This window comes from Piliocolobus tephrosceles, chromosome 12 (assembly GCF_002776525.5).
Source record: "Piliocolobus tephrosceles isolate RC106 chromosome 12, ASM277652v3, whole genome shotgun sequence".
Taxonomy (NCBI): domain Eukaryota; kingdom Metazoa; phylum Chordata; class Mammalia; order Primates; family Cercopithecidae; genus Piliocolobus; species Piliocolobus tephrosceles.
The window spans coordinates 14,640,486-14,667,700 of NC_045445.1; the positions used below are offsets into that span (position 1 = coordinate 14,640,486).

Genomic DNA, 27,215 nt, shown 5'->3' on the forward strand with positions numbered 1-27,215 from the left:
GGGAGTTCTGGGAGATACAATTCAAGTTGAGATTTGGGTGGGGACACAGCCAAACCATATCAGTCAGTTACCTCTCAAGGTCCCCACCTCCTAATACCACAACACTGGGAGTTAAGAGCTTCAACAGATGAATCTTGGGAGAACACAATTCAGTTTATAACAGACGCAAATCCCATCATTAGGGCCTCACCCTCTAAAGGTGCTATCTTCAAACATAATCACATTGGGGGGTAGTGCTTCAACATGAATTTGCAGGGGAACACATTTCAGTCTATAGCACCATTCAACAGCCCTGAGGACACTTTTGTAAAAGCCAGGGCTTATGGAAAACTTAATGTACTATCACTGTCTCAGATCAACCTGTCTTCCTAAGTTGGGCACAGTCTTTACTTACTTACACAGGGTTCAGACTCAGTCACCTTTGCCAGCTTCTGCTCCTTTGCCCTTTCCCCTTCAAATCAGACCCCAAGCCATATTCATACTCCCATTCTCACCTCTAGTGCCCCACCCACATCAGAGGCCTAGTACCTCATGCATGAAATCCCTTAAGCCCCTCTGCCAGATGAATGATCTTTAAGTGAAGCACTGTCCATATCACAGTTCCGCTCTGAAAACTTTGGTGGTTCTCCATTACCCACAGATTCAGGCCACACCAAAGGCCTTACGTGACCTTTTCAGTGTGCTTTTCCAGTGCACCCCAACATAACACTCTATTACTTCACCTCTTTCATCTCTGTTTTTCAAGTCCTACTTTAGATATCGCACCTCACAAAGAATCCACTATTCTCTCCTGTGTGGATATGTCTCAATAACTGGGCATTAGCCATTGATTATCTTGTTTGATTGGGTAGTTCTCTCACGTATTCTATCAGTCTAAGGAGATGTTCTATTCTCCATAAAAAGATTAGTCCATAATTCTTTGTATTTCTCTATATAGTGTGCTTATAGTTGGTGTTCGCAAGTTATTTCTTCATTGGTTATTGAGTTGCTGTTTTCAGCCCCGTAAGTAAGCTATTAATATATGAGTAGGGGAGCAAAGAAAGAGAACACATCATTGATGTCTCTTTATTTAGTGAATAAAATTATACAGCAAAATATGGGTAAGTATAAAATGTTATGGTATTAGCAGTATACACTGAAGAAATATGGAATAAAGGAATGATGAGGTATATTAGGCCCTCACTACTCAAAGCTTCGTCTATAGAATGGCAACTCCATTGTCACTGGGCAGCTTTTTAGAAATGCAAAATCTCGCATCACACCTAACGAATCCGAATTTGCAGTTTAACAAGATTCCCAGGTGATTCCTTTGCACATTAAACTTTGAGTAGCATTAAATTAGATAACAATCTCTGAGATCCTGCTTTGTCGAAGGCTTCCACTGCAGTGGTTGTCAAATGGCATCCAAGATTCCCTGGAGCAAAACTTGAATAACCACTAGTTTGTTTCCTAATTGAAAAATAAAAGTTAATTGGCAGAATTTTCTCAGTTGTTAGTTTTACACTGTATTTTTCTTAAATACTTGGCACCTGTTACACATTTGTCTTTCCTGACACCTAACACCTCTTAGTCCTGGCTACACATGAGAACCACCTAGGAAGCTTTTACAATATTTATATATATAACCAAGCCCTGGCCAAGGTACTTTGATTTAATTGGTCTGGGGATAGGCCCCAGGCATGGGCAATTTTTAAAGCCACCCAGATGATTCGAATGGGATGGCTAGAGAACCACTAAGCTAGTATGTAAAATGATACATTTAAAGAAAAAAAAAATTCCTAATATATGTGTGTATATATATGTTTGCCCCAAAGCCATTTGTCTTTTCCCTGTATTGTTAGGGAGTTTCAGACTAATTGATGATTTGTCTTCATAGCAGAGTTTGACTAATTGATTTTAATTCCAAATACTCACCATATGTTTCTTAGACAGAGGCAGGCTGCTTAATCTCTTTATTTTCTAAACATCAAAAAAAAAGTTTGTATTAGTCAAAGTTCAAGCAGAAAAATAGAACCAGTAAAAGAATATATTGAGAGATTTATTGTTGGGACTTGGCTTGGGCAACTAACTGTATTATCTAGCTGGGCAGGTCTAGGTTTGTGGGATAGGCTCTTAGGAAGGGCTGGGACTCTCAGGCATGAGCTAAGGCTATTGCCTTAGGAAGTCTCAGGAAGTAGCTAAGGAAGTCTGCATCAGGAAGTCTCAGCTTTGCTCTTAAAACCTTTCAAGTGACTGAATCAGGCCCACTCTAGTTATCTAGGATGATCTCTCTTACTTGAAATCAACTGCTTGTGGATTTTTATCACATCTACAAAGTACCTTTACAGCAACACTTAGACAATTGTTTGATTAAATAACTGGGAAATGTGGCCTCACCAAGTTGACCTTTTAGAACTTGTAGTCATCTATATGTGCAACTCGGGTCTCAAAGATATGATTGCAAATCACTGTTGTGCCATTATTAGAGGCAGTTGCTTCTTTAGAGTGAACAGGTTGAGGAACCAGATTGATGACTCCCCTTATCTGGGACCACCCCCTTTGTTGTTAAAAAGAAATCTGGATCCTAAATAGAAATCTGTAATAAATCTAAACACAGCATTGTTTTTCTTTTTCAGAGCATGGACAGAACATCAGGAATATGGATTAATCATAGATGGCTCCACGTTGTCACTCATACTAAATTCCAGTCAAGACTCTAGTTCAAACAATTACAAAAACATTTTCCTACAAATATGTATGAAGTGTACTGCAGTGCTCTGCTGTCGGATGGCACCATTACAGAAAGCCCAGGTAACTGTGAACATTAGTTAACGTTCCATTCTGTGTACTTCTGTACACATATATGGAAATGTTTATTTTTTAAAAAATTATTTCTTCTTCAAAGGGCCATTATTACCATCTAATTTCTTCCTCCAAGGCTTCTTTCTTTTTGTAATCAGACTCAGAAATCTTTCCCCATTTTGAATTAAACTTATGCTGCACCTTGTTGTCCCCTCAATCTGGCTATCCCAGTTCCTCACCTTCCAGACTTTTTTCTCTGATGAGTGCTTTGTGCCTGCTGCCACTGCTCGTAGATCCCTTATGACATTAGCTCTGTGTGTTCTTTCTGCTCTTCTTACTCCCTTGGCTTGCCTGCAGGTAGACCTGGCCCATCCCTTGTGTAGTTTTCCATTCTCTTTCTCATTTCTCCTTTGTTCTTGATACCATCAATTATATCCTCCGTAAAATTATCCTTTCATGGTCTCTGTGATGGTCCATGGTCCTAACATTTTATTTGTCAACGTAGTGACTTTTTATTAGATCTTAAAATTTTCTTCCTCAGACCAATATGGTTTTTCTTTTATATTGTTCTTGTTACCGGTGCCATTTTTCTCTTGCTCCCTATGTCTCAAAACTACTTTTGATCCTTCTCATCTCCCTCTATATGTATTCACCATGTTCTGTTGGTCCTACCTTTTGTCATAGCTCTCATTTTGATGCCATCTTTCAAAACCTTTTACTGCCCAACTAGTCCAAGCCCTTATGACTTTACACATAGACTATTTGATTTAGTCTCCTCACTGGTTTCCTTGCTTTCACCCATCCATTTTTAATCTCTCCAAACTCCCAAATTAATCTTGTTAAAACATAACTCTTCCTATCATATATTCTTTTTCGGACACTTTCAGTAGTTTCATAGTCCCTTAGGATGAAGGGCAGTTGACTGAATGTGGCGCCTGGGGCTCCCCACTGTTGTCCCTTAACATGGCTCTACATATTTTGTACTTTGTGTCCACTATCACTCCTTTCTCTGGCGTACATTCTCCATTCCTGTTGGTTGTTCTTCCGTGATCTTCCATATGTCATACTCAGGGCAACTTTCAAAACTTTTGTCACGTCATTTCCTCAGCTGGCATTCTCTCTGAATTCCCCTGGCCTAACAAAAATTTTACTCATAATGAAACCTAGCTGAAGGCCACCTCCTACATGCTTTCTTTTCCAGCTCCTCCAGTCCAAATTGATCTGCCTCATCTTGCTTCTTTGTATTCACTAGGTACAAGGAAACTTAGAGTCTCTGTTACCTACTTTTTCATTTCCATATATGCTATAGGATATTCTTTCATTTGTGTTAGTCTTGCTTCATCAGATTCTTTAACCGGTTGCTCTAAACAAGGGGATGGCTGTGTCTGTGGCTTTTCTTTTACATACTGTGCGCGCGTACACACATACACACACACACACACACACACACAGCGCCCATCTTATTTGGGGCATTTCTTCTGTCTGCCTTCTAGCTCTCAGTCCCCACTGCAATCAGAGGCTCTTCTTTCTTTTCTTCAATCTTGAAAACCTCTCTTGGCCCCAGGTTGGGGATCAGATCCAACCAGAATACAGTATTCAAAAGTATCCGTCCCCTTAGTCAGAGACTTTCCTGCAACAGCGACCTCTTTTTTTCCCCTTACATTCAGTGTATGCTGCTCAAATTGCTCACCTGGGTTCTGACTGCTTCACTGCCAGGCAGCTATGTGAATTCCTGACCCCATGCTGCTTCTTCCATCTTAATTATGCCACCACTTGTGGTTTAGTCCTCATTCTGTTTTATTTCTGTCACTATAGTTATTTTTTGCAGGATGTTACATACTTAGCTGTCATGTTCATGTAGGTGATATTCCAGTCACTACCTCCAGTCCAAGTATTTGGTGATCTACTTTACTTCTTCACCTGTTTCCCAAACGTATTCTTGGGTGTGGCATTATCACCCCAAATCTGACTTCTCTAGAGTCCAACCATCATTTTCCTTGGCATCTTCTTTTTCTATGACTGACCTCAGTGTACTTCCAGATTTCTAGATTCAAAACCTTGAAACCTGTGTTGCCTTCCCACATACCACGTACATTACTCTTCCATTGTAGTCTTAGTCATTAAATTTTGTCCATTTCTTATTACATTGTCTTTTCCGTCTATTCCTTTCTTTTCATTACCTTTCAGGGCCAGGCCTTTCAATAGCTTATTGAACTCCTGGAACTAGCTACCTAACTTCTCTCTTCGCCCACAGTCTTGCTTTCCTCCAGTTCTTCCTACATCCTGCTGCCACTTTCATATCACTCCCTGTTAAACTAGCTCCAGATATTTCTGTCCGTGTCCCCTATATGAAAATTCCAGTTGATCTGGGCAAGCCAGATCTATTCTCTCAGCATTTACTGTATTTATCTGGCTATGTGCTCTTAGATATGCTAGTCCCTTTCTCTGGAATACTCCTTTCTTTCTTTGTCATCTATGCGAGTCATACTAATATTTCATGATTTACATCAAATCACTCTTCCTTCTGTAAAATTCCTGATCACTCTGTCATGTGGTGTCTTCTCCCTTCTCTGGCATCCTAGGCCTTCTTATGTGAATGACAATATCATGCATTCCTGCACAGATGCTACATTTTGTTACTTTGTATTGTTCATCTGCTTATCTAATATTCTTGTACTCATGACCTAACTCTACTACTTCGTTTATATGCTTTTTAAGGGTGTGTAATGAAACCTTATATCTGTTTTGGCTCTTAGCACATTCCTGTATACAATATAAAGCAAGCTATTATAGTTGATGAATAAATAGTATTTTGGTAAAATTATTATTTTTTTCATGAAGCTATCCTAGAGATTGAAGAGGTCTTAATCCAGTTGACCTAGGGCTGAGTGAAAAAGTCTACGTTTACGAATCTAAATCCCTTCATGATTTTATGGTCCATGATTGTATATCCTTTTATCTTTCTACAGTGATGAGTTTTACTCTTTGTAGTCTATATTTTCATGCAGAAGCTGTCACCCTTGATAATTTTATTGCCTTCCCTAAACCTTCCCTGGCTGCGTATTTTTTCCTTGAGGTGCAAATCGTTACTGCACACAGTGTAACAGGTGCACTTAGTTAACCATTATTGTAGCCTATTAAAAACAAATTCAGTTTGGGTTCTTTAATTTTGTCTTTTATTCTTTCACTTACAGGTTATTTCTGACAGTCTTCTATAAAGTTTTTAAGAAGAACCAAGTTGAGGGGAAGGATTGGGGGAAGCTGGCATTTCATAGTCACATCATTTTTGTGTGAAGTGGAATTCAATGTGGGGTTTTTTGTACTATTTAATACAACTAAAACCTGATTGAATTCTATTTACAGAAATAACCGCAGGGTGCCTTAGTCTCATGAATTATTTTTAATCACTCCAGTTATGTTGAAAATGGATTTTATTTATGTTAACTGGTCAGAACAATTGTGAGGACAGTATTTTTGCAAAGCATTATTTAGCTACTAAATTATTTAAGTTTTTTTAAACTGCTAGATTCCAAGGGGTTTTGTGGCTTGCCACATCAAACAGTGATTATCTAAAACATAGGGTAGGAGGGCAGCTGATTACCCAATACACTTCCTACAAGTAACTCTGCCAGGAGGTTTTTGGAGAACCCCAAGGCAGAAGTGTTTTAATACCAGGGATGAACGTTTTATTCAGTACCTGTTATGAACATGTCCCTGAACTACACAGTACCATTTATACATCTTGGAGAAACACTCAGGGAATAGTGACAGGCTTTGCACACATATCTTGGGCATCTTTCTGCAAATGTCAACCCCTTTAGTACACCTCTTTTAAAATACAGCTACTCATAGGAGAGGTCAGACCATATTGAGAAGTGAGAGATTTATTAAAGTTTAGTTGGCAGCCAGATAGGTGCAAGAATTTAACATTAGGTAAGTTGGAATAAGTGTTGATGTGTTCCTAGGGAAGGTGAGAGTGTCAGCAGGGAGGAGAGAGTAGCAAGTAACCAAAAATATTGTTCACTGACTTCCTACTTGGTTCTGGTGGCCCTATGTGTGTTACCCCAAATCAGCTTTCTGGCTTCTACTGTTACACATTCAACATCTGATCTGAAAGAACACATGATGCAATGACAAAAGAAGGAAATGTATTGACCTCTAATATGCATGAGAGGCAAAGTTTTTGATAGTTCATATATGCACAGAACTAGGACAAGTGGGTGCTGGTGTTACATTTTGAATGGCTGTGTTGTCCTGCCTCTGTGAATTTGACACTATTATACATACTACAGTTGGCCCTCCGTATCCATGGGTCCTGCATCCACAGATCCAAACAACTGTGGATTGAAAACATTAGAATAAAACTAAAACAATGAACAGTATAACAATAAAAATAATACAGGTTTTAAAACAATACAGTATGACAACTATTTACATAGCATTTACATTGTAGTTAGGTATTAAAAGTAACCTAGAGATGATTTAAAGTATGCAGGAGAATTTTGGTATCTACGAGGGTCCTGGAACCAATCCTCCAAGGATACTGAGGGATGACTGTATATGCACAAACTACCTTTCTGTTTGCAAGGCTGCTATTTACAATTGTGAATGAGGCATAAACCCCTAAAGTAGTCCAATCTTACATTCTTCTTTGACCTTTTTTATACCTCTTTTGTATTTAATATTTAGATTGTCAGAATGGTGAAGAATTTAAAAGGCAGCCCAATAACTCTGTCGATAGGTGATGGTGCCAATGATGTTAGTATGATCTTGGAATCCCATGTGGGAATAGGTAAGATACATCTAATGAGATGGCAGCTGTAAAAAGTATCAGTATTGCTTTTAGGTAGTGTGGTCTTACATTCTAGAGTGGCTGTTTTGGTTGCTCATCTTGAATTTGAATTTTGGAATGAAAATTGTTAATTAAATGAATGCCTCATCTGATCATGCAACATGTTCATCCCAAGGTCCTACCCTGTGGTAGAAATGTAGCAGTGTAACAAAGTTAAAGGATGTTTTTCAATTAGCCAAGTAGAGTGAATTTCCCAAAGCTACTGGCAGCACAATTGATTGTTTAGCTCTTACTTTGACAGCATGCGTGAAATTTTTATTGATTTTCTGCCCCTGACCAGACTGCCTACTTATGTTGCTGTACTATATCTTTTGAGACCTCAACTGTTTGGGGCTAAGAAATGATAATTGGTTGGCTGTTTTTCAACATGGCAGTATTAATGGGTGGTTTGGGCTGTAGTGTTGAATTTATATATTGACATGCAATAACAGCTTTTCCACCACCTGTATCACTTTTTCCTTCTCTGGTTGCTATTAGGCAGCACAGCTAACTCCCCAGCAAGTTAGTTAGCTAGTTTGTTTGTTTTGGCAGGGTGGTGGGACCAGATACGGAATTCGTATCTTGGGAATTACTGTACTGCAGTTTAGATTCCCAAATTGTTCTTTTCATTTGGAAGTATTCCTGTTTATTGTGCAACTTTTAAGTTCTACTCATTGGTTATCCAAGTGTCAAATGGCCTAAAGCTGCTCGAGCTCATAGAACTCGCTGCTACTCAGGGTTTCATTCATGAAAGAATTTCACCGTCTTCTCATTGAGCCCCTAGATCACAAACCCCAGGTTTCTGAGTTGCCTCAATATAGCACCTAGTCTAGGGTCATACACAATTTAGCCCTTAATGAGTGACTTAATAATTTTTAAGTTGACTTTTTTCCTTCAGATAATTTTTGCCTTGTAATGATTGAAATAATGATTCTATTTAATTGTTGTATACTGTGTTACAAATAGGGAGTTACCAGTTAAACTTAAATTATTTGGTAAGTCTCAGTGTCACTTAAAGAAATCTCTTTTGGTTTTTAAAAAAGGAAAACTAAATGATAGAATTGAACTATAGCATTTAACCAAGTTGAAACTATGAAAATAAATCAGGGAGTCATTTATTCTAGAAAATGCTCACTGTATAGAGATATTCTCTTTTAGGTATTAAAGGCAAAGAAGGTCGCCAAGCAGCTAGGAATAGCGATTATTCTGTTCCAAAGTTTAAACACTTAAAGAAACTGCTATTGGCTCATGGACATCTATATTATGTGAGAATAGCACACCTTGTACAGTACTTCTTCTATAAGGTATGTGATAAAATATATGTAATTTAATTTCTTTTTAATCCATCATTGACTCAGCTTGGTCATGGTGTTGTTGTTCTTCCTTTTTTTTTTTTTTTTTATGCTGCTTTTGCTATCTCATACTGAAATTTGCAGTCAACAAAGCAGAGGTAATCTATTGGATGAATCAGAAAACAGAGATTCCTTTTGATGCAAACTATTTGATAGGAATTTTTAAGCCCTCTTTACTGAAATATAAATTAAATACAATAAAGTGTATTCATCAAAAGTGTACAGTTCCATGAGTTTTGCCAATTGTATACATCCATGTAACCATCACACCAGTCAAAAAATAGAACATTTTGGCTTTCTAGTGTCTCATTCCTATAATCCTAGTGCTTTGGGAGGCCAAGGTGGGAGTATCACTTGAGGTCAGGATTTTGAGACCAGCCTGGGCAATAATATGAGACCTTGTCTCTACAAAAATAAAAATTTTCTAAAATGAAATTTTTGCAGTCATTTATAAATTGTCTATAAGCATGCCAACCAAGAGAACCACTGGTAACATTTTGATATGTGACCTTGCTGGTCTTTTTTCTATACAAATTAATGTATATATGTATTTTTTTTGTACTTTTATACACTATACACTACATATGGGTTTTTAAAATTTTTTTGAGACATAATTTAACAAAATTCACCTTTTTTAAAGAAACATTTTCTTAAAGACAGAGTCTCTCTCTGTTGCCCAGGCTGGAGTGCAGTGGTGTGATCTTGGCTCACTGTAGCCTCTGTGTCCTGGGTTCAAATGATGCTCATGCCTCAGCTTCTCGAGTAGCTGGGATTACAAGCCCTTGCCACCACACCTGGCTGATTTTTGTGTTTTTAATAGAGACAAGGTTTCACCATGTTGGCCAGGCTGGCCTCGAACTCCTGACCTCAAGTCATCTGCCCCCCTCAGCCTCTCAAAGTGCTGGGATTACAGGCTTGAGCCACCACACTTGGCCTAAAATTCACCATTTTAAAGTTTATAATTCAGTGACTATAATGTGTTCACTATGATGTGCAACCATCATCATTGTCTAATTCTAAAACTTTTCTCTCATTCCCAAAATAAACTTTGTACCTATTGGTATAATACATATTGCTTTGCACTTTGCCTTTTTCACTTAATTTATATTGTGAACATTTTTCTCACCCAATTTAATATTCTTCCAAAACATAATTGTGCAACATCGCAAATCTCCAATATTGGACACTGAAGTAGTTTCCTCAACAATACCTTGGTTTCCTTTTATCATGAAGCATTAGTGTATACATTAGACTGAGTCTGCATACCTGTTATTGTCTACCAGGGAATAGAATTTACTAAATTTCTGAATTAGATTCTAGTTTGTAGATAGAGTATTTAGTGCATCTTCCAACTACTCGAATCATACAGTATTTAGTATATGATTCAAGTAGTCATATTTGAATTTCATACCCTATATTTTATAAGAGTTAAAGCTCAGCACCTGATTTTGTGTGTCAGTTGTCTATAGTCAACTCTAGGTCTTTCTTACTAACTTTATATTTAAGGAAAATATTTATTTATAAAACTATGAACCCAGTTTCTCAAATTTTCTAAGACCCGGCTAGCCGGTATTTGCTGGTAGCCAGGCCAAACACTGTGGAGGAGGAAGATGATGATAATGATGGTAACCCAGTATGTGTAAGGTATTTTGTGAGTTCACAAAATCACTTTTTAAAAAATGTAATCCTCACAAACATCCTATGAGGCAAGTAGTGTTATCTCCATTTAAGATACATGGAAAGTAGAGCTCAGAGAGATGATATAACTTGCCTTTGGCTTTCCATCCAGGAGGCGATGTTCCACCATAGACTCATTTACTCCAAATCCAGGACTTTTTATGTGTCACAGTTAGGGTCTTTTGGGCCTTGCACCCAGTAACAGTAGCTCATGGAAATAAAGAGTTATTCTCTCTTGACCTCCACCTAGCAGGAGATCCCTTGAAAATTTGTCATTCAGATCTGCCTAGTAATCTGAACCTATTCCAGAGGCTTATTTTGCCTCTTTTGAGTTTTGGCCTGCAATTTAAGCAACTGCCACCAGATGGAAGGAATGCTCTGTTAAGGAGAACAAAACAAGCGTTAAAATGGCAAATGTTGACCAGTGGTTATTTATGTAGATATATTCTCTGTCTTCGTTAGTGTCTCTAAGCTCATTATCATCATGGTTACTGACTCAGCAGTATTTCATTTTTATTACTATCTTTTGTGCCAAGAGGATTTCTAAAATTTTCAACTCTGTTTGGCTGAGCTAAGAGGTCTTTCTGTCCTCTCGCCATTGTCTTCAAATTGTTGTTGCCCACTCCTGGAGTACTTCAGTGACAGGTCTTCCTACTTTCTGTTTCTCCATTTAATCCTCCTTACATAATTCAGCTAGATTAGTGTTTAAAGAATGCCACTTTTCAACTTGTCCCTTAGAAACTTTACTCTCCATTGTCTCAGCTTTAGTCTGGCTTTTAATGCACCCCACAACGTGACCCTGTCTTACCATATAAGTTTAAAATACATACGTTCTTGCCTTGGTTCCTGCCATCAACATGTCCTGTTCATCTTTATTCATAGTTCAAGTTCTAACTTCTTTATTCAATCAGTCAACAAATATATTTTAAATGTGTTACCATGTGCCAAGGCCTGTTTTAGGCGCTTGAGGATACACCATGGTGTCCCTGTTCTCATGAAAATTACATTCTGGTGGGTGAGGTAGATACCCACTCTCCCTTGTCATGAAGCAACCCCGTGATCCCCACTGAGCTCTACCTGCTTCAACCTCAGAACACTTATTTTTTTCATAAACTGTGACTCTAGAAATACTATGGACTATATTTTGCATTGTACCAGAACTGATAATGTACAAATGAGTGTTGCTTTTCCAGGTGATGACCTTGGGAGCTCTGACTCATGCTGCAGGGGTGATTCAAAACATGTTGAGCTCATTTCTTTAGAAACATCCTCCAGAGCCAGTAGTACATTGATCTAAATATCCTCAGCTGTGGTAGATGTTCATCCTTTGGGGTTGCATTTAATTTTTAAAAACAGTCTCAAGTCTCCTAGAGCTAATTCTGGAGAATTAGCTGACAGAAGGGAGGAGACTAGTTTTCTGGCGTGACTGGAAAGTGGGCTCTCGAAGGGGCTTCTCGAAGAGAAGTTCAGAGACATCATGAACAAGTAACAGCAAAGAAGCTCACAGCCTGCTTTGAAGAATAGCACTTATTTGAAAATTCTAGTCCTGGTAGTTTTGCTTAAAGACATTAATTTCAGTATTTTATAATCACACTTAGTAACTTTTACTACCTTATGAATTCCCAGCTTGTGTTTCTTTTCTGCTTGTCTTTTTAGTATTTCTCAAATTAAACAATATGTCCCTTAGGACAGTGGTCCCCAGCCTTTTTGGCACCAGGGGTCTCAGGCCCTAATGCTCACTTGCCTGCCACTCACCTCCTGCTGTGCATCCTCAGGGGAGGGGAGGGGGGGTCCCTGACTTAGGAAAAAGAAGTTGACTCTTTTTTTGGTATCATCTGTGTGCCATCTTTGTGTGCAGTAGATGCTCAATAATGATATGTTGATTGATTGATGAGATAGTAACAAAGGCATTAAAGCATTAGTTGATATTGTTAGTGTCAACATAATCTATAATAATTTCCCAGCTATTTATTGGCATTAATTGACTTTAAATGTACACTTGCAGCATTATCAGTCTACTATATGGTTTGCAGATCTAATGGGTGTTAAAGATACAGTGTCATTAGGTGTTCATATTGGATGAGCTCATTTATTTCCTGGAAGAAGGATAGCAACAGATTCTCTTAAAGTAAATAAGATCCTCTTCTGCCTTGATAGGGCAAAAGTTGGCCTTAATATGAATTAATCATTTTTTTAGTTGTTTCCTTGTGTCTGTGGAATAGAGGTTTATTGCATTCTGACATTAGAAGGATTTAGGAATAATTATAAACTATTTGGAATATAGTTTCCCATTTTAGTTTAGCAAGTTGATTAAGTGAAAATGTTAATCCTTGTCTTCATTTTTTTTTTTTTTTCAGAACCTTTGTTTCATTTTGCCACAGTTTTTGTACCAGTTCTTCTGTGGATTCTCACAACAGGTTTGTTTCCCAAGTTTTCGTTATAATGTAGCTTACATTTGCTGTTAATAAATTACCCTTATATATTAGATTTATGGAGATGAGAGATGTATATACAAAGTAAAAGGATCTCTTGGTTTTGATGATAGCAAATGTTTATGTCTTTGCTTTACTAGCTTTCTTATTGTTACCTTCATTTTGAAATGCTTTTGGTACATCCTGTTGGAGATGTGATAACATTAAAAAGAGTATTTTGAATTTTTTCTTTTTATCAATGTATAAAATGTTTCATAATTCTAAAATGTTATAGTTTAATATTTCATCAGATGAAATCTCCCAACTTTGCAGGCTCTCAGGTTAGTTTTATAGAAAAAGCATTAATCTTTAAGCTAGCCAAGAACCTGTGATTCCTAGAGAAAGCCTTGGATTACGTAAAGCAGCTATAGATGTTTTGCCTTCTGTTGTTTTCTGAACATGTATTACATAAGGAATATGTTATATATTAACTTGATACATAAGTGGTAGGATGGCAAGGCATCTTTGTTTTAAAAACTGTAATGGATTTGACATTGCTTCTATTGGGAGGTATAGCAAAATACAGGAGCTATAATACTCAGTGATTCAGAAATTTTATAATTAATCTGTGAGAAGTTCAGTGATTTTTCCAAACTGAGCTACCACATTGCCACAGGTGTTAAGTTTCCAAATTTCAAAGGCAAGCTTTACATACGCTTCTGTGAATACAAAGTACACTTATGAATACACTTATGTATTCTTGGTTCCTCCTGGTAGGAAGTGATTTTTTTCTAATTCTTTGGCAGCGTTTTTTTTTTTTTTTTTTTTTTTTAAACTTTTAGGTCCAGGAGTGCATATGCAGGTTTATATTGGCAAACTCATGCCACAGGAGTTTGGTGTTCAGTTTATTTTGTCACCCAGGTAAAAAGTATAGTACCTGGTAGGTAGCTTTTTGATCCTCTCCCTCCTCTCACTCTCCACCTGAAGTAGACTCCAGTGTCTTTTTCCCTTCTTTGTGTCCATATGTTCTCATTGTTTAGCTCCCACTTATAAGTGAGAACATGCTGTATTTGGTTTTCTCTTTCTGTGTTAGTTTGCTTAGGATGATGGCTTCCAGCTCCATACGTGTTGCTGCAAATGACATGATCTTATTCTTTTTTATGTTTGCGTAGTATTTCACGGTGTATATGTACCACATTTTCTTTTTCCAGTCTACCATTGATGGAAATTTAGGTTGATTACATGTCTTTGATATTATGAAGAGTGCTGCAGTAAACATGTGTATGTGTCTTTATGGTAGAATAATTTATATTCCTTTGGGTATATTTCTATTATTCCTTAGGAATAATAGAATAATTTATATTCCTGATGGAATTTATATGCCCAGTAATGGGATTGCTGGGTTGAATGGTAATTCTGTTTTAAGGTCTTTGAGGAATCATCACACTGCTTTCCACAATGGCTAATTTACGTTCTCACCAGCATTCTACAAGTGTTCCCTTTTCTCTGCAACCTTGCAAGCATCTGGTTTTTTTTTTTTTTGACTTTTGAATAATAGCCATTCTGACTGGTATGAGATGGTATCTCGTTTTTGTTTCGATTTGCATTTCTGTAATGATTAGTGATGTTGAGCATTTTTTCATATGCTTGTTGGCTGCGTGTATGTCTTCTTTTGAAAAGTGTCTGTTCCTGTCCTTTGCCCACTTTTTAATGGGGTGATTTGATTTTTGCTTATAAATTTATGTAAGTTCCTTATAGATGTTGGGTGTTAGACATTTGTCACATTCAGCATTTGCAAATATTTTCTCCCGTTTTGTAGGTTGTCAGTTTACTCTGTTGATAGTCATTTTCTTGTATGCAGAAATTCTTTATTTAATTAGGTAACATTTGTCAGTTTTTGTTTTTGTTGCTATTGCCTTCAGCATCTTTGTGATGAAATCTTTGCCAGCTCCTATGTCCAGACTGGTATATCCTCGGTTATCTTCCAGGGTGATTATAGTTTTAGGTTTTACATTTAAGTCTTTAATGCATCTTGAGTTGATTTTTGTATATGGCATAAGAAACGGGTCCAGTTTCAATCTTCTGCATGTGGCTAGCAAGTTACACCGTGCCATTTATTGAATAGGGATTCTTTTCCCCATTGCTTGTTTGTGTCAGCTGTGTTGAAGATCACGTGGTTGTAGATATGTGGCCTTATTTCCGGGCTCTCTGTTCTGTTCCATTGTTTTATATATGTCTGTTTTTGTACCAGTACCATGTTGTTTTGGTTACTGTAGCCTGTAGTATAGTTTGAAGTCAGGTAATGTAATGCCTCCAGCTTTGTTCCTTTTGCTTAGGATTGCCTTGGCTATTCAGGCTCTTTTTTGGTGCCATATGAATATTAAAATATTTATTTCTAATTCTGTGAAGAATGTAATTAGTAGTTTGATAGGAATTGCATTGAACTTGTAAATTGCTTTGGGCAGTATGGCCATTTTAACAATACTGATTCTTCCTGTCCAAGAGCATGGAATATTTTTCCATTTGTTTGTGTCATCTCTGATTTCTTTGAGCAGTGTTTTGCAATTTTCATTGTAAAGATCTCTCACCTCGCTGGTTAGTTGTATTTCCAGGCATTTCATTATTTTTGTGGCTACCGTGAATGGGATTATGTTACTGATTTGGCTCTCAGCTTGGATGTTGTTGGTATATAGGATTGCTTCTGATTTTTGTACATTGTTTTCGTATCCTGAAACTTTGCTGACATTAACAGGTCAAGTAGCTTTTGGGCCAAGGCTGTGAGGTTTTGTAGATACAGAATCATATTGTCTGCAAACAGGGATAGTTTGACTTCCTATCTTCCTATTTGGATGCCTTTTATATATTTCTCTTGCCCGATTGCTTTGGCTAGAACTTCTAGTACTATGTTAAATAGGAGTGGTGAGAGAGGGCCTCCTTTTCTTCTTCTGGTTTTTGAGGGAATGCTTCCAGCTTTTGCTTGTTAAGTGTGATGTCAGCTATGGGTTTTTCTTAGATGGCTCTTACTATTTTGAAGAATGTTCCTTCAACGCCTAGTTTGTTGAGAGTTTTTTAACATGATGGATTTTATTGAAAACCTTTTCTGCATCTATTGAGATGATCATGTGGCTTTTGTTTTTAGTTCTGTTTATGTGATAAATCACATTTATTGATTGGCATATATTGAACCAATCTTGCATTCTAGTGATAAAGCCTGCTTGATCATGGTGGATTAGCTTTGTGATGTGCTGCTGGATTCAGTTTGCTAGTATTTTGTTAAGTGTTTTTGCATCTATCTCCATCAAGGATATTGGCCTGAAGTTTTCTTGTTGTTGTTGTTGTTGTGTCTGTGCCAAAGTTTTCGTATCAGAATGATGCTGGCCTCAGAATGATTTAGGGAGGAGTCCCTCCTCCTCAATTTTTTGGAATAATTTCAGTAGGAATGCTACAGATCTTCTTTATATATCTGGTAGAATTTGACTGTGACTCCATCTGGTCATGAGCTTTTTTTTGGTTGGTAGACATTTTATTACCATTCAGTTTTGGAAGTCATTATTGGTCTTTTGAGGGATTCAGGAAATCCTTGGTTTTCTGACTGGTTCAGTCTTGGGAGGTTGTACATGTCCAGAAATTTAACCATTTCTTGTATGTTTTCTAGTTTGTTTGCATAGAAATGTTCATAGTAGTCTCTGAGGGTTATTTTTATTTCTATTGTGTCTGTAGTATCATCTGCTCTGTCATTTCTGATTGTGTTTATTTGAATCTTCTCTTTTTTTTCTTTATTAGTCCAGCTAGTGGTCTATATATATTATTAAATGTTTTCAAATAACCATCTCCTGGATTTCTTGGTCTTTTGTGTGGTTTTTTGCATCTCAGTTTCCCTCGGTTCAGCTCTGATTTTGGTTATTTCTTGTTTTCTTCTAGCTTTGGGGTTGGTTTGCTCTTGTTTCTGTAGTTCCTCTAGTTGTGATGTTGGGTTGTTAATTTGATTTCTTTCTCTCTCTCCCCCTCCCTCCCTCCCTCGCTCCTTCCTTCCTTCCTTCCTTCCTTCCTTCCTTCCTTCCTTCCTTCCTTCCTTCCTTCCCTCTTTCCCTCCCCCCCCCCTCCCACTCTCCTTCCCCTTCCCCTTCCCTTTCCTGAGTCTTGCTCTGTCACCCAGGCTGGAATGCAGTGGTGTGATCTTGGCTCACTGCCACCTCCACCTCCTGTGTTCGAGTGATTTCTCCTGCCTTAGCCTCCTGAGTAGCTGAGATTACAGGTGCCCGTCACCACACCTGGCTGATTTTTGTATTTTATTAGAGATGGGGTTTCACCATGTTGGTCAGGCTGGTCTTGAACTCCTGACCTCAAATGATCTGCCTATGTTGGCCTCCCAAATTGCTGGGATTACGGGCTTGAGCCACTGTGCTCGGCCTTCTTTTGAACTTTTTGATGTAGGTGTTTAGTGCCATAAATTTCCCTCTTAACACTTCCTTAGCTGTGTCCCAGAGATTCTGGTATGTTGTATCTTTGTTCTTCATTAGTTTTAAAGAAATTCTTGACTTTTGCCTTAATTTCATTATTTACCCCCAAATCATTCAGGAGCAGGTTGTTTAATTTCCATGTTGTTGTATGGTTTTGAGTGATTTTCTTGGTATTCATTTCTATTTTTATCATGCTGTGGTTTGAGAGTATGGTTGGTATGATTTTTGTTTTTTGGAATTTGCTGTGGATTGTTATGTCCAATTGTGTGGTTAATATTAGAGTATGTGCCGTGTGGCAATAAGAGGAATGTATATTCAGTTGTTTTGGGGGTAGAGAGTTCTGTAGATGTCTCTTAGGTCCATTTGGTCACATGTTGAGTTCAGGGCCTGAATATCTTTGTTAATTTTTGGCCTCAGTGATCTGTCTCATACTGCCAGTAGGATGTTGAAGTCTCTTTGGCAGTATTTCTAAGAGAATGCGTTCTTCTCAATGGGAATGATTGTTCTTTTTCTCTTGAATTTGCCTCTTTGCTATTTGGTATGCTGTCTCTTACGTCAGTGCCATGTCATTAGCCCCCGGTAGTGCCAGTTAAACAGATCATCTTTCATTATAAATTAAGCATCTTTCAGTTTTTGGAAGTGCCATCAACCTTCTTGAATTCAAAATTAATAGTATTAGAGAGTTTCGTAAATTCTGATCAATCTGTTTTTCTTGAACATTCAAATTGCTATTGAGCAAAATGTTGCTAATTCTTTACTTTCTTGGATGAATGCAAGTATTAAAAATATATGAAATTCTCTTAACTAATGTGTAGCAGTGTGCTAAAGGTGAAGTTGGCTTGTTCTGGTGGAAATACTGTTTTCATTTTGAAAGGAGTCTGTTGGTTTATTATCCTTTTAAAACATGTTTACCAAGCACAAGTTTTAGGGCAAAAAGGACTTACTCCTTATAAAACCAGCTGAGATTTAAACCGTGGATTGTCTTCAGTCTTCTTGGATTACCTTAACTGCTTATGGTTCCATAGGAGTTGATGTTTGGCTCCTTCTGTTGCTCAACTGGTAGGTTCATTCATTTGGCCACTATTTCTTGATTGCCCTCTTTGTGCCAGGATAAGTGCTGAGAATATTGCAGTGATCAAAACAAACTTCTTCCCCCCATGAAACTTGCAGTGTATAGTGATAGGGTGAAAGACAACAATCAAATATATTATGTTGGGTACTGATATATGCTATATTGGAAAAAAGAAAGCATAATAAAGGGATAGAGTGTGACTGGGAGAGAGAGAGCTGCTGTTTTAGACATCTGAAAAGGTCTCTCTGATGAGATGACATTTGGGCAGAGACCTGGAGGTAAGGGAAGGAATAATGTGAACATCTTAAAGGAAAAGTATACCAGGTAAAAGGAAGGTAAAAGTGTACCAGGAGAGCTCAGGAGCTAATGTGATATGCAAAATCTTTATTTTTGATTTTGGTTTTGTGCTAGTGCTGAATGTAGCAACCTTTATTGCAAATATCTTTGGAGTACCTATGAGTAGTCTGTCTTTTTCAGTCCAGAAGCACATTAGGCATTCTCTGGAACTTGCAAGGAAGACTATGAAGAATGTAGAAATGGACCAGGTCTCAGATTCTTTACACAAAAAGCTTCCCTTTCTTTAGCAAAACTAGGATACTAAATGTCTTTTGTTTAACGAAAAGAAAACATTATAACAGGTTTCATAAAAAAACAGTATTATCAACTATATCTGTTTGTTTTGGGGATATTCTGTCTCTTCTAATTATGTACCTAAGAATTACAATTATCGGTCATGTGATTTTAAAGTATCATAGTGAAACAAAAGTAGATTGATGCTTCTTTTGTTTGAATGAAATTCAAGACTAAATTACACACCAGTCAATCTGAGTTGTACTTTTTAAAATTCACTTGTTAGTGAAAATGAGTAGTTTCTAAAGAAAGTGTGGTGTTATGTGCCACGGACTAGTCCTCTCCTTTGAAAACAAAAAGGAATGCAACACCTTTTTTTGTACTTTTAAATTCAGTGGAATGTCTTTGTTGAGCTTAAATCTTTGTTTATAGAAAGTATGTTGGAAGTGTCTTTTAACTTCATGGAGAATGTTGCATCCATAATCATTTGCTTTGTCTCTCCTGCCAGCCAGAGTTGTAGTCCCCTCCTCTGGGTTTCCCCAATTCTGCCTCTCCATCTAGAATTTGAACTCCCTGGTGGACAGGGGATGAATCGTCTCTGTCCCTAGTACTTGTCATTTAGGTAGGCACTCAGTAAATGTTCTGAAGTCAACTAGTAAACTAACCAATGCACCATTCAAGTAATTCCCAGCCTTTTGGAGTCAGTCTTCATTATGATAGTAATTATCTTTAGTAGCCATTGATTGAAAATACATTATTTTGTTAATTTTTATCATAGTTAAATGCATTTTATTAAGGGACATTTATACATGTGAAAAATACATATGAGTATGGGGAATTATTCAGGCCACAGAAAATGTTTGTATGACAATCTTTAGCACTGTGTAGATAAATACTGATGTAAATACTTTCATCAGAATGAGGTTCATGGAATTCTTTAAATTTTTTTCAATAAAGGAAGATTTATAATATCAGAGCAGGCCTTTTCAAATGTTACAGCTTCCAATCTGTACTCATTCATTTATTCATCTAGTATTTATTGATTGTTTTTTATATGCCAAGTTCTGTTATAGGAGCTCAAGATTGTCCAAGTTGTCCAGTCAAAGACCACCAGGAACACATTTGTAGTTGATCAAATGAGGTTTATTACTCAGTTCGGGAAAGAAGAACACACGCCATGAGAAACTGTGGGGCTTCTCAGGAAGAGGATGTTAGAAAAGACACAATTTGGACTTGAAAATACTAACCAAAAATATGTAAAATATTAACCAAAGCATTTGTGACACAGGCTGATTGCTGCCTATATTTAGTTTCTCTAAGGATTCCTCACTTATACTTAATGGTCTTTGCTGAAGTAACTCCTGAATAGCTAGTTTTAGCTACTAAGCAACCTTGAAAAGTTATTAATGTCTATTAGAAATGCAACTTATAGCATGTAAACATTCTGAATAATATTCTGTTAAAGGGGAAGTATATTAATGTGACTCATCACAATATGTTAGTTTGTTTTTTATAGTTACTAGGCAGTGACCTTATTTACAGTTTCCTTTGCCAGTACCAAAAGCATGTAAAAAAGTTTCTTATTTTAGCTAGTAAGTTTTACTTATACATAAATATCATCTTGTAGATGATTGTTACATGAAATTTCTTTCTTTCCTCTGTTGTTTTTCATTTTAGCCACTGTATGATGCTGCTTACCTTACAATGTACAATATCTGCTTCACATCCTTGCCCATCCTGGCCTATAGTCTACTGGAACAGCACATCAACATTGACACTCTGACCTCAGATCCCCGATTGTATATGTAAGTTAAATATATAGTTAAAACCCCCTAAGACTTTCAATGTTGTGGTTTTCATTTTATCTGCAGATGGGAAGAATGCAGAACAATGCACTTGGTTTGTGGTATGATTATGTGGTTCTCTTTGGAATTTTTAGCTATTGAAAGCAGACTGCTCAACAGGAAAATGACATATTTCCTAGGTGTGGGTTCTGTACTTGAATATATGTGAAACATTTAGTTCAGAGTCACTAATTCCTAAAACTTAAACCTACATTGTTACAGTGTTCTGGTGTCTCATGGGAAGACATGATATTTTAACTGCAAAGAAAAGAAAAAGCATACACAAAGATCTTCCATAGTTTAGAGTATTGATTCCTACTTGTTGTAGATTGAACTGATGAAGTTATATTACCCTTTCTCATGTAAACTGCGCCTATAGCATTAGCCACCCTATACCCCTCCTTTATCAGCCCCATTCTAAAACTGTTTTGTTGAAGAAAATAATGGACTCATAAGCCATTGTATTCATTTTGTGTCAGTTGAAAATGGATGCTTTTCTCTGTGGATGGGGGACTTGGCACTAGCCCCAGTTGTTTAACTTATGATTTAATTGGATTTTTAGAATTGTAGCCTACAGCTAAGGATAAAGATATTAATTTACAGCAGATTGTAAGCATTGCTAAATAGTAGGTAGCAAGTGCAATAGAGAGGTTTGGATAGTTTATTTGTATGAAATGAAGATACACAAATTTAAGGGATTTTTCTTTTAACCAGCATGACTCATAAAATTTACATTTAGCAATTGTTAGAATTACACAGTTGTAAAATTTATCATTTTAAAGGTCTTTATTAAAGAAAATTTCAGACATACATAAAAGTAGAGAGAATGCTATTTATATAATGAATGAATGTAAATAGTTGTTGAACCACTCAGCTTGTCCTAACCACTTAGCTTCAACAACTCTCAATTCCTTGACATTCCTATTCCACTGATAACCCCGTCTGCTCTATCACAGGCTTATTTTGAAGCACATCTCAAAAACAGTTATTTCAGTATGCATCTCTTAAAGATAAGGATTTTTAAAAATAATAATACCCTATCACTTAAGTCCTTAATGTCAAATAGTCAATGTTCACATTTCTCCAGTTGACTCATTTTTTTCCTAGCATGCTTATTTGAATCAAGATCTAAAGAAGGTCCACACATTGCAATTGGTTTATATACTTTCGGAGTCTCTTTTAATGTGTAGGTTAACCTTGCAATTTATTTGTGGAGAAAACCAGATTATTTATGTTGTAAAACTTCTCCCAGTCTAGAGTTTGCTGATTGTATCCTCATGGTGTTTACATGTTCTGCTGATCCTGTATTTGTTGTAAATGCATAATTAGATCTGGAGGAGAATCATTAGAACTTTGATAGAAATCTTACGAGCATCAGCTCCTACTACGCTCTTTTTGAAAATAAGGAACCAGGGCCCAGAAATGACTTACCTAAGGACACAGGGTACAACCAGATGCAAAATGAAGATCAGAATTCAGCCCTCTTTCCAGTGCTTTTTCTAGCAGGCCAGTGGTTTTAAAACATTGTTTTAACTGTAGTTGTTTCCAGACAACTTCTAAAGAGAAGCCCAATAGTGCAGTTGCTCTGCTTGAAGTGGGGTTTGAGGAGTAGTAAGAATTCCCCGCATTCAGTCCCACCAAGAGCTCAGACTAACATCTGGGCTGAAAGCCTCTGCCACTTACCATGTGACCTTATGCAGGTTACTGCAATATGCCTCAATTTCATCTTCAGTAATATATGGGCAACAGTAGCACCTAATCACAACGGTTTTGTGAGGAATAAATGAGCTACTATGTATTAAAGAACTTAAAAAAATAGTGCCTGACAAGTCTTCAAGCAACGATAGCTATTAATCTTATTATTCTAACACCCTCCTCCAGCCTTCAGGGCTCTGCTGAGCACTTGTATAAATTAAGAATGTCAAAAATCTGCAAAAACCTGTTGAGTACAAAATATCGTAAGGGTTTCCATAAGGTTTTAGTGACTGTGCCGTAGGTGTAGGTCATGATTTATTGAATTTTGTATAGACTTGCCACATCTGATGCAAAAATAAAGGCTGTGGCATACCTATTGCTGAGCCCAAAGTGCAGCTTTCCTTTTTTTTTTTTTTTTTGAGGCAGAGTCTCGCTCTGTCGCCCAGGCTGGAGTGCAGTGGCCGGATCTCAGCTCACTGCAAGCTCCGCCTCCCGGGATTACGCCATTCTCCTGCCTCAGCCTCCCGAGTAGCTGGGACTACAGACGCCCGCCACCTCGCCCGGCTAGTTTTTTGTATTTTTAGTAGAGACGGAGTTTCACCGTGTTAGCCAGGATGGTCTCGATCTCCTGACCTCGTGATCCACCCGTCTCGGCCTCCCCAAGTGCTGGGATTACAGGCTTGAGGCACCGCGCCCGGCCTAGCTTTCCTTTTTGACCTCATACTTGCAAGCCGTGAATGCCTGCTCTGACAAGACACTGCTCTTGACCTGTCACCAGACTATAGGTAGTTTATTTACTCTGTTCCTTTGTGAACACGAAGCCCTGGTCTTCCTATATGGCTCTCTGTACAGTATGCCAATTAATATTAGCAGTGGCATTGAATAGTGTATTATAGATTTTACCTTTGGTGATTTAGTGACTTGAGTATTACCAAACACTTGGATGTGAAACGACATAATTGGATGTTTTTATATTTTTAAGAGAAATTTAAAAAATAAACTGTAGTTTTTCTATAGAGGGAACAGGTGTAATTTGTTTCTTCTATAGCTTTAAAAGGCAAAAGAAAGTGTTCTGGTATACCTGCTGCTTACCATAATATGGAGGTGCTCAGGCCTGTGCTGCTCATCAGCCTCTCCCTAGATCTTGATTCCCTGTCATGCTCTCCTTCACGTTGATTGCCCCATTCTGAGTTTTTGACAGCTTCTTTATTCGAATGCAGCTAGAAAACCTGACCTATAATTCAACATATCATGCTGCTCCTGCTCTTTTCCCCCACTGAATGAGATGTACTTCCCATCGATGGTCTGTAAAGACAGGAACCACTTCCTGCTTTTGCCCTTTCTTCTCCAGCCCAAGTCAGTGACTGTCAAAAGTCACATTGGCTGGCAGTTGTTGGGCACTGCCTGCAAGGATCTTTACAGAGGCACCTTACCTGTGGTTCCTAGTTGCCTTGGAAACATGACTTACTGGCTATGGGGAGACCTTGTTTCTGGGAAGCAGCTATCTCATTCTGCCATTTTTCTAGGACAGAGAGCATACCCTGAGTTTCAGATCGCTGCATGCACCTGGAAATCCTAGTAGTTAAAAGTTGCATAATTGCCATGTGCAGGAAACCCCGTGGTACTCAATACCAACTGAACAAGGATCAGTTGCATTTACATTACAAAGGTGTTTCTTACTCGATACAGTCCAGTGACATTCTTGGTAGTATTAGCAACAAGTATGTTATTTGAGTAATTAGATACCGTTTATTAAATGTTAAGAGCAATTTGAAATAGAATCCAAAAGAAACACACGCACCAACCCATCTTTTTCTGCAGCTCTGCTCCATTAGAATTGGTAGCCTTATTTAGCATTCTGACTTGTGCTGAGAAGGTTGTACTATTTTTGACAGATTTAAACTTAATCTATCCACCTCCCATTTATCAAAGTATCATTATACAACTCCAGACATGTTATTTGACTTGATGGAAAAATATAAAGGGCACTGTAAGACCTAGAAAAAAAAGGTTAAATTTCCAGGAATAAATCTTGATTAAAATAAATATCTTAATTGTTCTTGGAAAGCTTGGTAGCTTGGTTGAGAGCATATGCTCTGAAGTCAGGTCAATCCAGGATTGTATATTAACTCAGTCTCTTACCAAGTGAACTTTGGCACGGCTGCTACACTAGTGGTTCCCAGACTATACTGCACATTGAAATCAGCTGGGGGGCTTTAAAAATATCCTGACCTCCAGGTTATACCTTATGCCAGTTAAATCAGAATGAAGATGGCAACCAGGCATTAGTAGTTTTTAACGATTCTCAGGGGATTCCAAAGTGCATCAAAGTTTGAGCACCATTGTGTTACACCTTTCTGAGGCTCCTTATTATTAGCAAATGTGAGTGGTAGTAATACCTATCTCATGTTTTTATGTGGGTGAAAATAAATGTCTATAAAACTCTGAACCCAGTTCCTGGCATATAAGTACCATTAAATGGAAGCAAATTATTGTTGATGTTATTGTTGTCAGTGGCCAAAAATTTAGAAGAGCTTAGAGAGTTTACTCCAGTGGCTGAGTCAGGAGATGATTGCGTGAAGGTCAGCCTTTGGCTCAGTCTGACCCTTTACCAAAAATCTGTCAGGCCATTAAGGGTAGCCGCCTTCATTATAACAGGGTCAAACTCCATGCCCACCTTTGACATTTCACTGCATGTTTAAATGAAAAGTTTCACTAATGGTTTTTTCTCCCCATTTCTCAATAGGAAAATTTCTGGCAATGCCATGCTACAGTTGGGCCCCTTCTTATATTGGACATTTCTGGCTGCCTTTGAAGGGACAGTGTTCTTCTTTGGGACTTACTTTCTTTTTCAGACTGCATCCCTAGAAGAAAATGGAAAGGTAAAAAGAACCTGTCATTACATCTTTTGGTATTATAAGCATGGCTTGTCTTTTTCCCATAGGAAATATACTGTCATATACATACTCTAGCTGTAATCATTTTACAGACTTTTTCTGAAGATACAGTAGTTAGTTCTCACAGCTTCTTTAGAACAATAGAAGTGAAATAAGAAATCGCTTTCTGTGTGCATGGCTGACTAGAGAGTTTATGTGCAAACTTTCTGGAACCTTAACTTGGCTGCAATTTTTACTAGATGAACAGAGTTCTTGGGACTTCAGACTTCCGCTCTTTGATGTGAGAAAGGTTTTTCCCATTTTAAAGTAAAGCCCAGCTGCATTCGGTTCTTACTTATAGTGGCCTTCTATGCTTGGAACTGAAGTGGGTAGCTGCCCTATCTTTGGAGTGTTTGCCCAGTAGGTGAAGAGAGGAATTGTCTTCTCTCCCTCCTCTTCCCAGTGGAAGCACAGTATTCTCCAGAAAGGCTACTCTGCTCCTGCCAGTGTCTTCCCAGAACATGACTATCTCATTCGGCAGTTGCACTGGGATAATTTTGCCCTGGCTGTACTCTAGGAGAAAATTACTGATGAGGGGGACAGGTGAGGCCTTCTTCCTGCAGCCACACATAGGAAAACAAAAACACTACCTTGCATACTGCTTTCACTAAGTTCTCCTTTGCTGTTTCTGAGATTCTCCTTTTATGGTCATTCATTCTTTGTAATCATAATGTGAAGGAAAGCTAAGGTTCAAAAAGGATTTACTGAGGACACTATGTCTGGAACCTGGTAACACCTGTTACAGAAGTCATAGGTTCAGTGAATTTGAACGGTACTTTAAAATTAGGCACTACAGTCAAAAGCTCTCTAATTTGGACTAACGAAAATCAGTTTAGTATGAATCCATGAAAATTATTAATCACAAAGTACTTGTTGGGGAAACACAGATCTACTTTAAAGTAGTCACATGTAGAACTTGCCAAAGAGAGTGTCTTCATAAATCCTGTGCGTACTTGGGAAAATCACATCAGTTTCCCAGGTCAGCTTTGCCCATTGGTAAGAAGAATGGATTTGATTTTATGATTTCCTGGCCTCTTCAGGTTTATAACTGATTGTGCGACTTTCACTTTTTATTTTAGTTTTATTTGGCAGACAGATTTTATATAACTAGCTACTGCTTAAAAGGAGTTTGCTCCAAAGTAGGCAGATACTCTCCTATAGTCAGTATGATTCATTTGCTCAGCCAACTTTCCAGGTGGTGCATGAGAGCATCAGTTAAGCGTTTGTTTAATTCATTACCCATTTTGAGTTCATAAAGTCCAAATTAATAAGGTTGTACTGTATATGTCACCTTCCCTCTAAATGTTTGCTGAAATTACAGTAAGTGTATGAGTTACTACTAGCAAGAAAACGTAACACTCATGTATGATTTGAGTGAATCCTTTTTTTTTTTTGCTTCTATTAACCTTAATTTTTGTTTTTATTTTTTTGAAAAAGCCTTTTACATCTCATTTTCTGTTTTAATGTTACGCATTCAGATCTTGACAGCATTTGGTAAGCATATGTGCCATTCATTGCCATCATTTGGATTTCTACATGGTATCTGCTTTTTTTTTTTTTTTTTTTTTTTTTTTTTTTTTTTTTTT

General features: G+C 37.6%; 1 protein-coding gene across 6 annotated transcripts in view; it reads left to right on the top strand.

Moving 5' to 3' along the window:
• Positions 1 to 27,215, top strand: part of ATP11C (ATPase phospholipid transporting 11C) — a 209,373-nt gene that overhangs the window by 164,206 nt on the left and 17,952 nt on the right. For all 6 annotated transcript variants that reach the window (XM_026451826.1, XM_026451828.2, XM_026451829.1 and 3 more), the window contains 6 exons: positions 2,616 to 2,790; positions 7,471 to 7,573; positions 8,771 to 8,916; positions 12,999 to 13,058; positions 20,832 to 20,959; positions 25,440 to 25,575. In XM_026451826.1, coding sequence (XP_026307611.1) covers positions 2,616 to 2,790; positions 7,471 to 7,573; positions 8,771 to 8,916; positions 12,999 to 13,058; positions 20,832 to 20,959; positions 25,440 to 25,575 — 748 coding nt within the window. The remainder of the gene's footprint in view (positions 1 to 2,615; positions 2,791 to 7,470; positions 7,574 to 8,770; positions 8,917 to 12,998; positions 13,059 to 20,831; positions 20,960 to 25,439; positions 25,576 to 27,215) is intronic.